The 15,068-nt window shown below is 40.2% G+C and overlaps 1 protein-coding gene across 2 annotated transcripts in view; it reads right to left on the bottom strand.

The window, feature by feature from the left end:
* fgf14 (fibroblast growth factor 14) overlaps positions 1–5,667 on the bottom strand; it is an 83,993-nt gene extending 78,326 nt beyond the window's left edge. For both annotated transcript variants that reach the window (XM_026377213.1, XM_026377216.1), the window contains exon 1: positions 5,460–5,667. In XM_026377213.1, coding sequence (XP_026232998.1) covers positions 5,460–5,667 — 208 coding nt within the window. The remainder of the gene's footprint in view (positions 1–5,459) is intronic.
* Between the last annotated feature and the right edge of the window lie 9,401 nt (positions 5,668–15,068).

Here is a 15,068-nt window from a genome sequence, read left to right as displayed (position 1 = left end):
GTGTGCCTGTAAATTTGACTGAATGAAGATCACTCTTTTAGCTCTTGTGTGGTAGGAAATAAATGACTTCTAAATTCTCTACTATGTTCAGAATCTCGTTGCTAACTTTGTCAGCCATCTGTTTGGCGCTAAGAAGGTTTCAACAAGTGTTTTAACACTTTTCTCTGAAAACCACTGGCTGCAGAGATGAAAAGAAACTCCCTGTAGAGCCAAAATGGATTGTTGGGTCGGGTAACAAGTATCTGTAGGTTTATGAAAATAAAAGAATTACTGATTTTAGTAGCTCGTGGTCCATTAATACAAGTTAAGTGCCGACAAAAAGCATTATAAATATGTTTCAGTACAGTTTATTTCCTGTATGCACAACTACACCAATAATTCAAAACATTACAAAAAATGCTATCTATTTTCAAAGGAACTGATCCAATTATGAAGTCTCCCCATTAAGTGGACTCCCATCAGGCATAACCCAGAGGGAGCAGAGTGTGGTTTCACACACTCTGCTCCCTCTGTGCAGAGTTTATGAAATGTTCCACCTGCAGATCCAGTGTCCAGAGTCACCCCTCGGGGCACAGAGGAGGGACCACATGTCCCAGCACTTCACTTCACTCCACATAACATATAAGAAATATCAAGAAGTTCAACATAAGTGCTTCAGATGTTAACTCAGCTACAAAAACACACACACTGAATACATTTGTCCTCTCATCTCAGCTGATTGGTATGTTAACATCATTGTCTGAGGAACTTGAATTCCATCTCACTGCAGGTCATATTTCTCCAGCGCCGGACAGAGACAGCCCAAATTAATTCACTGTGGAAACTGATAAAGCTGCTGCCATTATCACGTCCCAAAAGATGAGAGTATAACGGTAGTTCATGTTGACCTGTGACCATATCCACTGCAGCAAAGTACAGAAAAACTGATGATTTTACTGCTTGTTTTTCCTCCTTTCTCTATAATCGGAAATAAACATAGTAAGTCGCTGCCAGCAGATTTAAGAAAAGCTTCATCAGTGAAACACATAGTACAAAGTCGTCCTGTTTTTAGAATGCGTCTTATAAACAATGTCTGAGCACTTGCTAAACCTGTTAACTGTAAAGCCTGTGTTATTTTATAGCAACTGTGAAATGGCACAGCCTAGAAAGCCCACGTGTATTATCAGGAAAGCTACTGCAGCTTGGCCTCTTACAAACTTACTGCAACGTTTCTGGTTGAAGCCTAGCAACATGCCACGGTAGTTGGAGGAGGCTATTTTAGCCAACCCTGCTGTTATTCTAATTGTAGGAGTTCTTGTTTACATTCCACTAATTACACTGCTGTTTCTTTGTTGCCACAAATTCAACTATTGTGAGTAAGTTGCACATATTAATCAAAATGGTTTAACTGTATTTGTTTTATAAACTGGCTAATTTTTAAATAAAAAAGAAACATATTTTGAGATGTCCTGCTCTTGTTCTGTGCCAAGAAGTGCATGGAGAAAAGAGACCAGTAGCAGAGTCTGGTTATTGAAATGCACATGTAATATCAGATTACACTATATCAGTCTCTGCTCAACAAAAGAACAGTGCAAAGTAAAAGGAATATTTTCTATTCATAAACTTGATATAACAACAAACACTACTATTACTATGTCTGAATGCCTTTTGTTTATTTATGGCTTTACTTAATAAGAACTTATTTACATTTAGTCATTTGGCAGACCCTTTTATCCAAAGCGACTTACAAGGGTACATAGTACAAGGCAATTTAAACTGGTTTCATTTGAGGCACATAAACAATTAATTAGTAAATCTGTAGATGCTTAAGTAATTTTCTGAGTTGTCAGTCTTTAGTATCAGTATGTTTGGCCATGCTGGAGACAGCTTCATGAGGTCAAGCAAGAGCTTATGGTTAACGCTTCAGTGTACCCATGGTCCAAGCAGGGGCAATAGCATTATAGTGCTGAAGTTTTGGTCAACCTTCTGGATCTGTCACACACACCTCAGAGTTGAGTTTCACTTTAAAAGCTATGAACCATCATCACATGAGCTACCTGCTAACTTAACACATCCCCTACAATTCTGCTCTTTTACCAAGCCTGCTGTTTGCCTTTGACATAGAGAGCACTGAACTCCTTAGGAAACTACAAACCCCAAGATGCATCAGCGAGTATTAATTCAACGTCTGCCTTTATTAAATCCAGCAGATCATGATATAATTCTCCTCTAACATTTACCACCAAATGCACTCATTAAACCACCGTCATTCATTGCAGCTGTGTGCATCCTTCAATGACATTCTCAAAGTTTTACAATGACAACTATGTGGTCATTTTCACAATCATTACTGCTACACAGGCCTCAGGGTGAAACTTACTGTAGCTCCATCCATTCCACTCAGCTAGCTCATTACTTAATTGACTTAATGATGTACATTCACTCAAAGACATGTACTCATGTGGGGACACAAGAGCAAACATTAAGGGTAGGTCAGCAATGCCAGTTGTGCCAGATCACCAGCCCTAAGGACAAGCTACCATAGATGAAACTGCAATTTTGCTGGAAAAAGTGATGCAGCTGGAAGAATATGATCAGGTCAGGGACTATATAAGCTTATCAACACTATCTCTACGCAATTTTGCAAAACTGCTAAAAGTGAGCTTGTAATCTTCACTTGATGGCAAGGAAGTGAGTCATTCATTTGTATGCTACAACTTTGACTCAACATTTCACTTGCATCAGAATGCAGCATCTCTTGGTGGTTTATCTTACTCTCAGGCTCAAGAAGGAAAGTGACAGCTTATAGTGTGAGGATGACTCCAAAGACAGGAGATGCTTTAAGACATCTCATGTCAGCAACATGCAGTACACTGCACACGATACAATCATAAGGTGAAGGTTTGTAATACTTTCATGATCTGTAGGTATGTAGGTTACATGCAATCAGTGGGCCCAATAGACAAACTCTCCACACACATGCACATACAGTAGAACATCATACTATGAGAAGGAAAACTACAAGATCCAGCCCCTACATCATCAGACAAGCACTAAGTTAAAACCAAGTGTCATGTAAAATTAAGTCATTGTATGTAGAAAGAGATACAGATAACAATCTCTCAAATACAACATGGATGGTTATAGGTTGACAACGTCTTATTTATACAGCCTGGTTGGCTTTATCTCTCTGTGTTCTCTCAGTTATGTTCTGTTACTATAAATACAGCCAAAGAGCTGGAGCACTATATCTAGGCCTTTGCTGCTCAGGCCCAGTGAGCACAATACTGGAAACACCTGCCTCTGCTGACACAGGGCCACAGAGAGGATTCGCTGTCCTACTACAACAAAAGATACTAGAAAATCCAGTGGGACTGTTTATGTTAGCTCAGTGGCTGAAACCAATATGTTGCATGATGTATGCAACAGTGTACATTTAATGCAACAGTGTAGATTTAAAAAGTTAGCAACTTTTAGCAATAAGAACAACACAGCACCCCACTGATACTCTCTGAATCTCGATCTACTTCGTTTCACAGTAAAGCTCTGTCAGCACCTTCAGCACCAACCCTGACAATTGTGCCCATAAAATTTGTTTATGATAATTCAATAACGAGCCCCCATGAGGTAAAAGCATGGTGTTAGTGAATGAGATGGTTAAGTCTTGGAGCAGCTAACACAGTTTACTGTGTATTAGCCTTAGACTGTGCCTTGTATGTAATCAGCCTTTTTGCTTTGGAAAGTTTTGCACTGGTATATTTATGTTGCTATATTTTAAATATTGGCAAAGATCAACACAATAAGAAACTCGTATGTTGTGTGGCAACACTTACCACTGTTTCCAGATGTTTCTGACCGTTTTAAAGTCCTTTAAACACGAGGAACATAAAAATTATTCAGTTTGCAACACAGCATCCACCCTTCCAAGCTAGCTACCAAGCTATTTAAATATGGCTGCCGGAAGTGACGTGGCTATTTCCTCCCAAAAAATGTGTGAATTTAATTTATAAACTATAAAATAAAATGAATGAAAACAAAACACTATACTTAAGATTGGTATTTTAAATTGGATACAATTATAACTTCATAAAAAAAATATGAATTTGTCATTTTTCCTACAAGTCGAGAGAGGAAACATCACTTCCTGCTAATACTTTGTGTGTTTAGCTAACTGCTAAACCAGTTGATAAAAGTCGTATTTTTTGTGCTACACTTTCAATATTTGTTGATCCTAAAGTCTATAAAAGTGTTCGAAGAATGTAGAAAAGTGTGTGGAAGATTGTGGTAAGTGTTTTCAAATAACCTACGAGGTTAAACTTGACCTGGCCTTTTGAGAAAAACAGCTACTTAGCGTTAGCACCTTGACTCCAGTGTGTCTCACTGCAGAAGTCTCAAATTGAAAAATGATGATATGCTTTGACTTATTGTAAGTGTACACCCACGCCAACCTAACTTAATTTATGCTGGGGGAAATAATAAATGGTAGTAGACGATGTTTTGTCGATGCTCCTGCAGTATCAGCGAGGCAAAATGGTCCCGTACAGTATGCTGATGATCTACTATACTGCAGTTGCAGTGTGGGGGGACTGTGCTGCTGCTGAGCACATCATCATCCAAATCCACAACAAGTAGCACAGAGTACACGCTGACTACCTGCGTTTTGGTCATACCTGTAACAGCCTGTTGACAGAAGTAGTCCTTTCTTATCTTTAAATGGCTGCAAAACAGCCTACAACAAAGAGACAAAAGTGTTGGTGTGACACTGAAGGCAGAGCTTATGCATTGCTTTTTCATTAAATAAATAAATAAATAAAAAAGTCCAGATTCAGACTCGAAAAGATGTCGACTGCACTCAATGTGCAGGATTTGCATCAGTGCAGTGGAGCTCAGCTCGTCATAGAAAATCACGTTTCCCCAGGCCTGCATGGTGAATATGTGTCTGCAACGGCCGAGAGATAGACATGAAAGAATAGTCTGTCTCCTCCGGCTGGCTTGGTGAAAACACAGCGAGTAGCCCATTTAATCGAGAAGTGGTGTTGCAGAGGGGGGGGAATGCTGCTGCAGTAAACCCGAGGATGGAACAATCTGGTTACAGGGACTCACGTCGGGCAGGATGGCTGTGCGTGGATTTGATCCACTGACATAACATCTACCCCCCGTGTGTGTGTGTGTGTGTGTGAGCGCTATTTAAAAAGTTAGGAGATCGTGGTGCCGTGGTGATGCAGGGGAGCTTTTGTGTGTCTGTGCGCTGCGCGTCTCCAAACCGATAGTAGCTGCACAGAATAAGTTGTTCCCCCCTCCCAGCGCCTCTGCATGATCCACTTGCTGCATAAATACGATTGCAGATCTATCACCAATACAACAAACAAACGAATAACGCAGATCCCTTCAAACACACACACACACCATGCCTCACACACGCACGCACAACGCCGGTTCACAGCGAAACGGAGGACTAGGCATAATGGTGATGAGCTTACCACTTGGATTCTTGTTTTTCTTAAGGCTCTTGCCACAAAGACACTGCAGCATATGCGTTCCTTTGCTGAAAATGTTCCAAAGAAACCACATTGATTTGGGCGAAGAGCAATCCAGTGGCTTAAACACCCAGGTATAGATGAGATCCTTGCGGTTGCATAATAACACAATTAGATCAGTTCTACAGGACAAGGCTACTAATTGTATCATAGAAAAATAGGTATATCCAGGTCCTATGCGCTTTAATTCACGTGGCAAAATATTCTGTATCTGTCAGACTTCGTAATAATGGTGTGTTTTCTTCTTCTGGCGTATAAAGAATGCCTCCTCAACTAGTCGATAATAGAAAATATACTCTATAAATTGCATGTGTCGCACCGGGAGGAGTCGGGCCGCCAGTAAACAAACACAACTAACATGAGAACAGTAAAACACGGCGGATTTCCCAGGAGAAAATCACTGCCTATTAGTTCATCACTCTGAGGAGAGGAGGGTGGATCTGCACAGCATCAAAAGCCAAGGGAGGGTGCATCCCATGCACAGACTGCTGCAATGATAGCCCCAACAAAACACCACATTGCCGGATCAAGTCCGATTCGTGCCTCCCGTGGAACCAGCTTGTTTGGTGAGGTCAGATAACACCAGCCTCAGTTATCATTTCTTATAGTCCCACACTGCAACGTCTCTGTAAACGCCAGGCTTGGGTTCTTGGTGGTGTGTGTCCGTGATTCCTGGAGTGTGCGTTTCTTCCCGTCTGGGAGGTATTTTCCTCAAACCCCCTTTTCAGCACCACGCCACTGGCATCTCCAAAAGTACGGTGCGCCTGGATAAAAACATTTGCACGAATTTCCTTTAGCGTCGGACCTCTGTTAGAAACAGACGAGGAGGAGGGGTTAAATTGAAAGATTGGCTTTCCATTACGTAAACACGTGGTTTCTGCGCCGTCATATCAGTGATGCTCTCGGAAATTTTTATGATTCGCCTGAGTCTATTGTCCCGAGCTGTTTCAGCTTGAATTCTTAGAAATGACATTTTTCCTCCACGCGTGCAGCGCATGTCAAAGAGTCGGCGTGCACAGCCATCGTCATGATACTATTTATGAGTGCTGTGTCATTTATCTGCTCTCTGTTTCTCAAGTTGTTGCAGCTTTGTGCATCCGCAAAAGGGGCTTAGAAGAGAAATTGTGCAGAAAAGCTGGGAAGTGACACTCACCTGGAATTGAACGGTGGGGATGTTTGTGTCAAGTCATCTAAGCAATGCGCAGAACAGTGCACTGCAACAGATCACTAATACTTCTGTGAGCTGAATTTATCATTAGCTGCAGATTAAAAAAAATATTCATAATGAAAGTTGATAGAGAAAACCTGTGGATGATATGATTTATTTGATAAAAACTTATATCCAGTACACAACATACACTGTATGTTTACGTTTTGCTCCCTGTACCTAAGGACAAGGCACCGTTAGTGTTGCATAGTGACTGTTTCCACTGTATGACTACTTTTCTCCAAGGATTTAAAGCTTTACCGTCACAAACTAAAGGCAAAAGACGATATTGTTTTCCTCTGATTAGGGCTGCCCTCACCAGATAGAGGGTATGGAAAGAGGAGGTGTGTGTTTGGGTTCCAGTGTTGTTTTTGCTGTCGGTGTGAGTCTAGGGTTCAGTTTTAACAAATGACCTGCAAACTATAGTTTAACTTATTGCTGTAATTGTGAATGTATTAGTCAGATATGAGTATGTTGAGTATGTGGTGATTTGGGGGTAAATATGAGCTTAGACAAAAAGACAGATTCATACTTAAAGGGAAACAGTATTCATATTTCTTCATTGATTCTTCCACTTTCTAGTTTATCTCCAAAACATGCATCATATCATGCTTTCAGAGTACCTTGTACCATTTTAAGATCATCCCAAGTAGCCAGTCATGTCTTTTAATGGACAATTAATGCCAAGTTAAAGTTTAACGCTGCATGAAAGAGCTATTGTGCAAAGCTTCTTACAGGAAAAACGCTGACTTTTGTGGAAACAATATTAACCACAGCTCAGGAAGCTTGATGGGGGACTTTAGGAGTTCATTACTGGGAGTTGGTTGTGTGTTCATCTTTGAATTACAGCATTAATCCATGTTAATGACCTAGTTTTGTTGTGCACAGGTCGGTCAGTGGTCTGTCATAAGTGGTTCCTCAGGGATGTGGGCCACTTTGAAACAAAATGCTTCCTGATTGACTTTCTTTACACTGTATTATATTTTGGAATAAGTGAAAAAGCAGCATGTACCCCCACCACCACGGTGGTGCCATTGAGCAAGGCTCTTAATCCCAGCTGCTTCACTGAAGCTGCTCAGGGCCCAGCAGGTCAGATTGTGGTTGTACTGGGCAGCTTCCAGCTGTGAAACTGTGTAAGGGTGTGATCAGGGTGTTCCTGCAGAAGATCAGCAGCCTCTAAGGGAAACTACACTTGCAGACATGCCTGCTAACAATGCTGACACCTTCACTTACATAGACCTATCAGGTGGACACAGAACCCAGACTCATGTATCCAGCACACCAACTCAGACAAGGGGTGCATGCAGGTTTTTAAGCAAGCAAATAGGTGATACATGTGTGTGCCATGAGGTCAAGGGGCATATTGTGGAATCAGCACAACAGTGCACTGCAGGCTCTACAGCTCTCTCTCTCTCTCTGTCTCTGCAGAGGCCTCTCATGTCATCCTCCCTATCGATCCGTCTGCTGTAATATAAAGTATCATCACACCCTGGAGGATATTGTCTGACAATTTTGTCAGGGATCATTAGAATACTTCTTTTTGATTGCCCGAGCTATGGTCGGCAGAAAGTGACTCCCTCGTGAGTTTTTAACAGCCTGTTTTCTCCTGATGGGGAAAAATAACTTGGAGATAAATGGGCCGGTTCTAGTTTTACTCGTGGTCCCTGTGGTTTTACTGAAAACATTTAAAAGGCTCACACATGGGGGAGTGTGAAGATTGCATGGATGAGTTTTGTCATTGGAGATTAGTACATATGGAGGGATTCAAGTCATTTTTTCAAATGTGGAAAAATCCTTATCCTTAGTAGTAATCTCTCCACATCCAACATCAGAATGTGCTGTGCTGATTTTAATATGTATATAAACGTATAGAGTTGAAACGTGGCAGTATGTTTGTTATCTACTGTTACATCTGTTCACAATCAGTGTGTTACAGTTTAATTTAGAAACTTGTACTTTTGCACAAGTCATGGCCAATGCTTTCTGGGAATGCCTCACTGGGATCACATGAACATCCATGTACAGTATCTGTGTTAAAACTATCCGCTCCCCCTCACCCAGCATGCCCACAGCCAAGATGTCTACCAATCAGAGATGGACGGTGAGCCGTGTTTGGCACTGCTTAGAGCAAGTGTTCACTAGTAAGCGAACAGCTGCTGTGAACCAAGTCATGACCAAAGACTTTGTTCAAACACACACAGACACACACACATATGCATAAATACAAAGTCAGCATGTAAACAAGCTGCAACTAGCATTTGCTCATTCCCACCCAGCTCTTTACCCAGTAAATGTCCTCCTTCAAATTGATTGCAACACAGCCGCTTGTGTCCAGGGACAGAGTTGAAGGCGCATAACTACATTCTGTACATCTCTACTAGACCCTACTAATAAACACTACTCAGTGGATTTAAATGGAGACACGTCTTATGCAAACAGCACATGAAAAAAAAAATGCATGCTGGATCTGTGATATGTTGAACACAAATTAGCATCCAGATTTGATTTACTGTCAGTTCCTGCTCACTGATACTTGGCTAAAATACAGCACCATATGTGATGTTTAGACATCGGCTCCAAAACCTCTCCAGTGCACCCACATTGTGACTAATAGGGCAAAAGACCAATAGAACAAATTGAAGAATCCCACACACATAATAACTGACTCCTCTTTAAAATCCATTGTGACCAACAGTAGTTCATTGTTGCAGAGAGATTAGGGTAATGACACTGGCCCTGTGCAGATTTAGACACCCTCCACTGTAGAAGCAAGCCAGCCCACATTCAATGAGTCTAGAGCACTAGTTATACAGTCTCACTTCTGTCAACCAGGATGTAAAGTGTAATATCATGGCTGCCTAATGATCAGAGGGCTGCGTCTTTACCACCCCTTTCATCCGTGTAACATGTCAAATAATTGCATTTAATGCAATTATATACAACTGAGCTCTACATAAAATTAACCTGCCTCTTTCCTCAGGGTAATGATTAAGTTTTCACTCTGGCGGTGTCTTGTTACCGTTACCAGACATATTGCCCTCTTTCTGCACCTTGAATGCTCTCTTCTAATTGCAGTCCACAGCCTCTCCTCCTGTCAAACTCATAGATATTCAATAAACTGTTTCATTTCAAGTGTATTAGGAAAAGGTGGAGATGTAATCAGCTTTAGACTGATTTCTCTGATGTGCTTCATCTTTCTGATGGTGTTCGTTTCAACTGTTCCTCTGACAAGTGAATTGACAAGTGAAAATCTCTAAGATCGTCCATGGTTTCATTGCAGTCTTAAAGAATTGTCTATATTTGGAGACATCTGTCACAGAGGCGTGTGGTTGAAATATAGATGAAGACGGATGTTCTGAGTTTTGCTTTGGGGCGAGATAAGAAGTGACTTCACTGAGTCGTCACCCAAAGCATGAGGAACGGCCCACGGACTAATAGGGCAGTAAGTAAGTGAGTTGATGTTAGTAATGAATACTGCTCTGGTCGCTCTCATGCCAAGCATGTTTCGGCGATGGCACTGCCCTTTCTCTGGCCTTTTTCCCCCACGCCCTTATCTAAACTTTACCCAGAAGCCACACATACACACACGCTCACATTTTAATGACACACAAGGCCTAAAATAAAGTCCACTCTCAAACTACACCAACTCACAATCATGTCTGTGGTAGTTTCCTGTCCAGAGGGGGAATTGTCATTACAACATGTTAGTTTCTTTTTTGTAAAAACACGTACAATACAGTTGGATCCTTTGGTGATTTTAACAGTTCAAAGTTATTGTTGATTATTTCTCTCAAATTCCCTCAGTGAATTGCACCACCTTACTCTGGAAGGTTGTAGCAGTTACATAGTCGTGCTCATGAAGACGATCTACCTGAACATACAGCCATGTGTAGCCATGCTATTGATTGGTTCCTGCACTGCCAACAAGATAATCAATACTTTAGCTATTTCGTCCCCTGTTTAGGCATTGATCTATATTTACCCTTCTCCTCCTGTAAAGATAGTAGAAGTCACTCTGACAGCAAGGATAAAAGATTATCTTGTATTATTTGTACCAAAACAAAATGCAAGTAGGTAGGAAATAACTGTGTTACCATCACACACCTCGAGTGCTAAGTTTTTTGCAGTGCACATACTGTGTGACTAAGCAGGTGTTTTTTTACTTCATTATGTGGACTCACTTTATATTTTTAAATATGTTTTCTTATGCTACTGAGTTTGTTTGCTGAAGACAAAAACTGTGAATGGAAAAAAGTTTAAATGTTTGTTTAAATTGCATCTTCACCTTCTGTGCATGGATGAGGAAAAACAAACTGAAAAGATGAAATCAGTGGTAGATGATCCAACAACTCGATTGTTAAACCATCCAAAATCAGCTAAACTCACATCATCTTCTCCATGACAATATAAAAGATAAATGCAGCCTTTCATGAGCACCTGAACACAACACGAGTCAGCTAGACTTTAATACAATCTGCACACCACTAAGATACTGTATGTCTACCTCAAAGAAGACTGAAAACATATACAACAACAATTTTAATAATGTTCACACTCGTGTTTTGTTCAGTTAAATTTTTAATCTCTGTATTATTTATTCATTTTATACCGTCTATATTTTATGCCTTGCTTTTATCTTCTATTATGAAACTGCAATGTCTAATAAAAAAAAAAGTGTAAACCAAAAAGAACATCAATACCTACAAACAGCACTAACTATACTAATATGCTTCATCCTTGACTTGCATATGGAGAGTGTCTGAATATGGGATAATACAGTATGGACCTGCACTCAGAAATCCATTATTTACACTGGATATAATAACCAGGTTAAGCATATGACTTCAGGAGAGTCTGTATTTAGCTATTTTTGACTACGAGAAAGAGTAAGTAAGGGAACATCTGTGGTACAAATAATGGTAATTAACCTGTCAGATACGTAAGAATTTAAAGGAATTGTTTGCTTTTTGCTGGTTTTTAAAGTGACATCCAAGGAAGAGGGACCTTGCCAGTAACCAAGAAGCTGAGATGTTCAGAAGAGGTGAAGTTGCCAAGGGAAACAGGCGAGCATTTATAGTTGCGAACAAAGCTGAGGTTACATTTAAGAGGACAAATCTAAGCATAAATCTATGAATTAGCTTAGTGCAGCCGATTAGTCCAACATATTACTTCACTCGGCCTCACTCCGCCAAATTTGTTATCCTCATAACTCATTCCACTGTTACATAACAGTACTGTGGATCTTTTGTAACTTGTAAAGACTGCATCTTTCATTATGTATACACTTTCATAGCACAAATCTATCTGGGATACAGGCCTGTACGGGTTTGAGTATTAAATTGGGGCAAACTTCCTGCATTCGGGAGGAAGTGCAGCTTGTATGCACCAAACTGTCATCAAAAGAGCCACTTTTAGAGGCATAAAGCCCATTTCCGAGTCAAAGCATCCATTCCTCTGTAGCTCAGCAGCATTAATGGAGCAGCGAGGCTGAGAGTATAGTGCCTTAGAGTTGTTACCTATTCTACCATCCATTAGCTGAAAATTGTGTTGACTTTAAAACTACTTCCTTTATATCAAGTGAGAAGGGTTTTCAGATGTTGTTAGAGTTGAGGTGTAATCACAGTTAACCAGGGAAAATGTGTGGGAATTAGTTTGGTTTGTATTTTGCACAAATGCTTTAAACACTGCCACGTGATACCCACACATCTGCAGTGTGTTTTCTGCATGTCCTAATGTGATAAATAGATCGATGAATAGATAATAGCAAAACAAGAACAACCCCAAGAGAAGTTACTAGTGTGCCAAGCAATGTCTCTGATGTCTGTTTCTATTTTTAAAAAGGTCAAGACGTGTTTGTAATGCCTCATCAACACCAAGCTGATAGATGATCACAGAGTGAGGAGATGAGAGCACTTAAGAGTAGGTGAGTCTTCACAATGCATGACTTCTGTAAACTGTTGAACTGAAAACTATGAGCAACATGATACATTTAAGCAAATGATCTGCATGAATATGTAGAGAACGTAATTGTTCCACATCCAGCAAGACAGTTTTCTTTGTAGAGTTAGATTTAGGTTGGCTAGAAAAAACATATGAAGCTATAGAGCTACACGTAATACATCTCCCTTGTTGCAGGTGACTATTCAGTAATCCCAACAGACTGGGATCCAGTAAGATGCTGCCACTTCCAAACAATATCCCCTCATGGGACCTGATACCATAGACTCTTTCCATCAACAGGTTATGAAAAAAAAAAAAACTAAAACACCTTAGGGAAATGCACAGATGACTGCAGCAGATCCCTCTGTAGTTCTGGCCACAGCCATATAGACATAATATGAGCAAAGTACTGAGTAAAATTTTTGTATTTACAGAGAAAATTTAACAAAATGTAACCTTGATATTAAATCTTCCATGGCAAAATCACACATACACACATAAGATAAATAATTCCCCTACCCCGAAGAGACCGTCAAACTCGGCACTTATTCCCACAACGGCACAAAGTGCACTTCCCTTGAGCCGAGAGCATCCCCAGCCATTCAACAGGACATGAAAACAAGCTTCATGATCTCAAATGTATCATTATTTCCCTTCTTAATTAACAATGATACTTACAGCGCAGAAATAAAAGGCTTTCAATTCTCTTTTTATTTCCACCATATTCACGACAAGTTGGTCACAGAGAGACTGTGATCAAAAGGAAGAATACACACATCTGCACATGTTGAATTTCCCTCCTGTTAGAAGAATTGTTAGAAGAAATAAACTAGTTTTAACTTGTAGTCCACAACAGGAGCTGCCTCTACTGTAATTAGTGTTGTCATGTAAAGATATTAATATGTAGTTTGTGTTTTATACTTATATAATATATAGCATAGCTTCATATTTACTTTATGGAAGCATACAGAATCAGAGCATCACTTTCCAAAGCATTGGTAATATCATTTTTGTAGTGTCCCCATTTAAGTCTGAGCCACAGCACAGTACATTTGTTCTTTTTTAATGTGCAACAACAAAAACCTCTACCTCCAAGGCTCTATTTTATCCTCCTGATATCTGCCATCTGGCCAATCAGCACGTCTCCTCTTATACAACAAAGTATACAACAAATTGGACTGGAACCATTTTATTGCCTGTAATTCATTCATGAGGGCTCTTCCTACGCACCGAGATGTGACTGTGCCAGGGGGGGAAATATTAATTGGCCTGTGAGGGCATCTGTGAAGAATTGTCAGAGATGAAGAAGCCCCCTTTGTTGTGGCAGCTTTAAAACAACTCAACACAGTCTTACACAGCTGGCCCACATGTTTGCATATTTACATCCTGCTACTCTGGTTTCAAGCATGTGGTAAGTGGAAATTATTTGTTGCACTAACCATTAAATTCATGTTTTATTATGGTGTTTAAAAAGCAGTAATATAATCATTTAACAGTGTGATCAATAAGAGTTTTATGAGTGATTTGCTCATTTTGGCCTATCATTGGAGTTACAGTATAAACACCAGTGATCTCAGTAGCGTATAAGGTTGTCATAGCTGGGTCTAGTCAGCAGGGGGACCTGTTGTAATGTAGATGTTCATTCATTAAGTCGCGTCAATGGGATTCATTCAACAAATTTTTAAAGATGAGCTGTTGTGTTAGCTGGAGGACACTTTATGTAGAGTTAGTTTATATAACAGCATAATAAAACCTGATACCACATTGTTATATACAATAGTTTGTGTGTATTATTATGTTATAAGTGACTGTAATTTTCCTTGTGGAGTGTTTTTATGATCAGATATCGACCTTGAGTGTAGTTTATGGCAGAATATTTATTTGTAGGAGTCTTCTGTATGAACTATGTTTGAACTAAGTGTGTTTGTTTAAGTTGTGTTAAGTTTCCAAGTTACGGTTACCAGGGCTGATACTGTCTACATCAGCCAGTAGGAAAATCAAGCAACCTACTTTCCCCTGACCTCAGTGATTCAGTTCTCACTATTAACTGTTTTTATTTCCTTCTTTCGACCTGTTCACCAGATCAGATGAACTCTTAACAGCTCTAACAGAAAGCCTGGTTGTCATTGGTCAGAATTTATGATCACTTATTATCACATTTAAAAAAAACAACATTGAAGCACAAACACATTTTGAAAGCGGATTTTATTCCACTTCGAGTCTGCTCACTAATTAGGCTGTCTCTGTGCCTGTATGAGTTTCTCTGTGTGGAACTTGCAGAACAAGCCCATCGTTTGAAACCATTCATTCATCTCCGCTCTCTCCAGCTGCTGTCATGGCAACCGTGTATGACTGGCAGAAAACAGAGCGCCGTCTCCGAGCTTCAGTCAGCCTGGACCGTTTAA

The sequence above is a fragment of the Anabas testudineus genome, chromosome 21 (assembly GCF_900324465.2).
Source record: "Anabas testudineus chromosome 21, fAnaTes1.2, whole genome shotgun sequence".
NCBI classification, from domain to species: Eukaryota; Metazoa; Chordata; class Actinopteri; order Anabantiformes; family Anabantidae; genus Anabas; species Anabas testudineus.
Note: the sequence above shows the minus strand (reverse complement) of the source record. Positions and strands in the feature narration are given on the sequence as shown.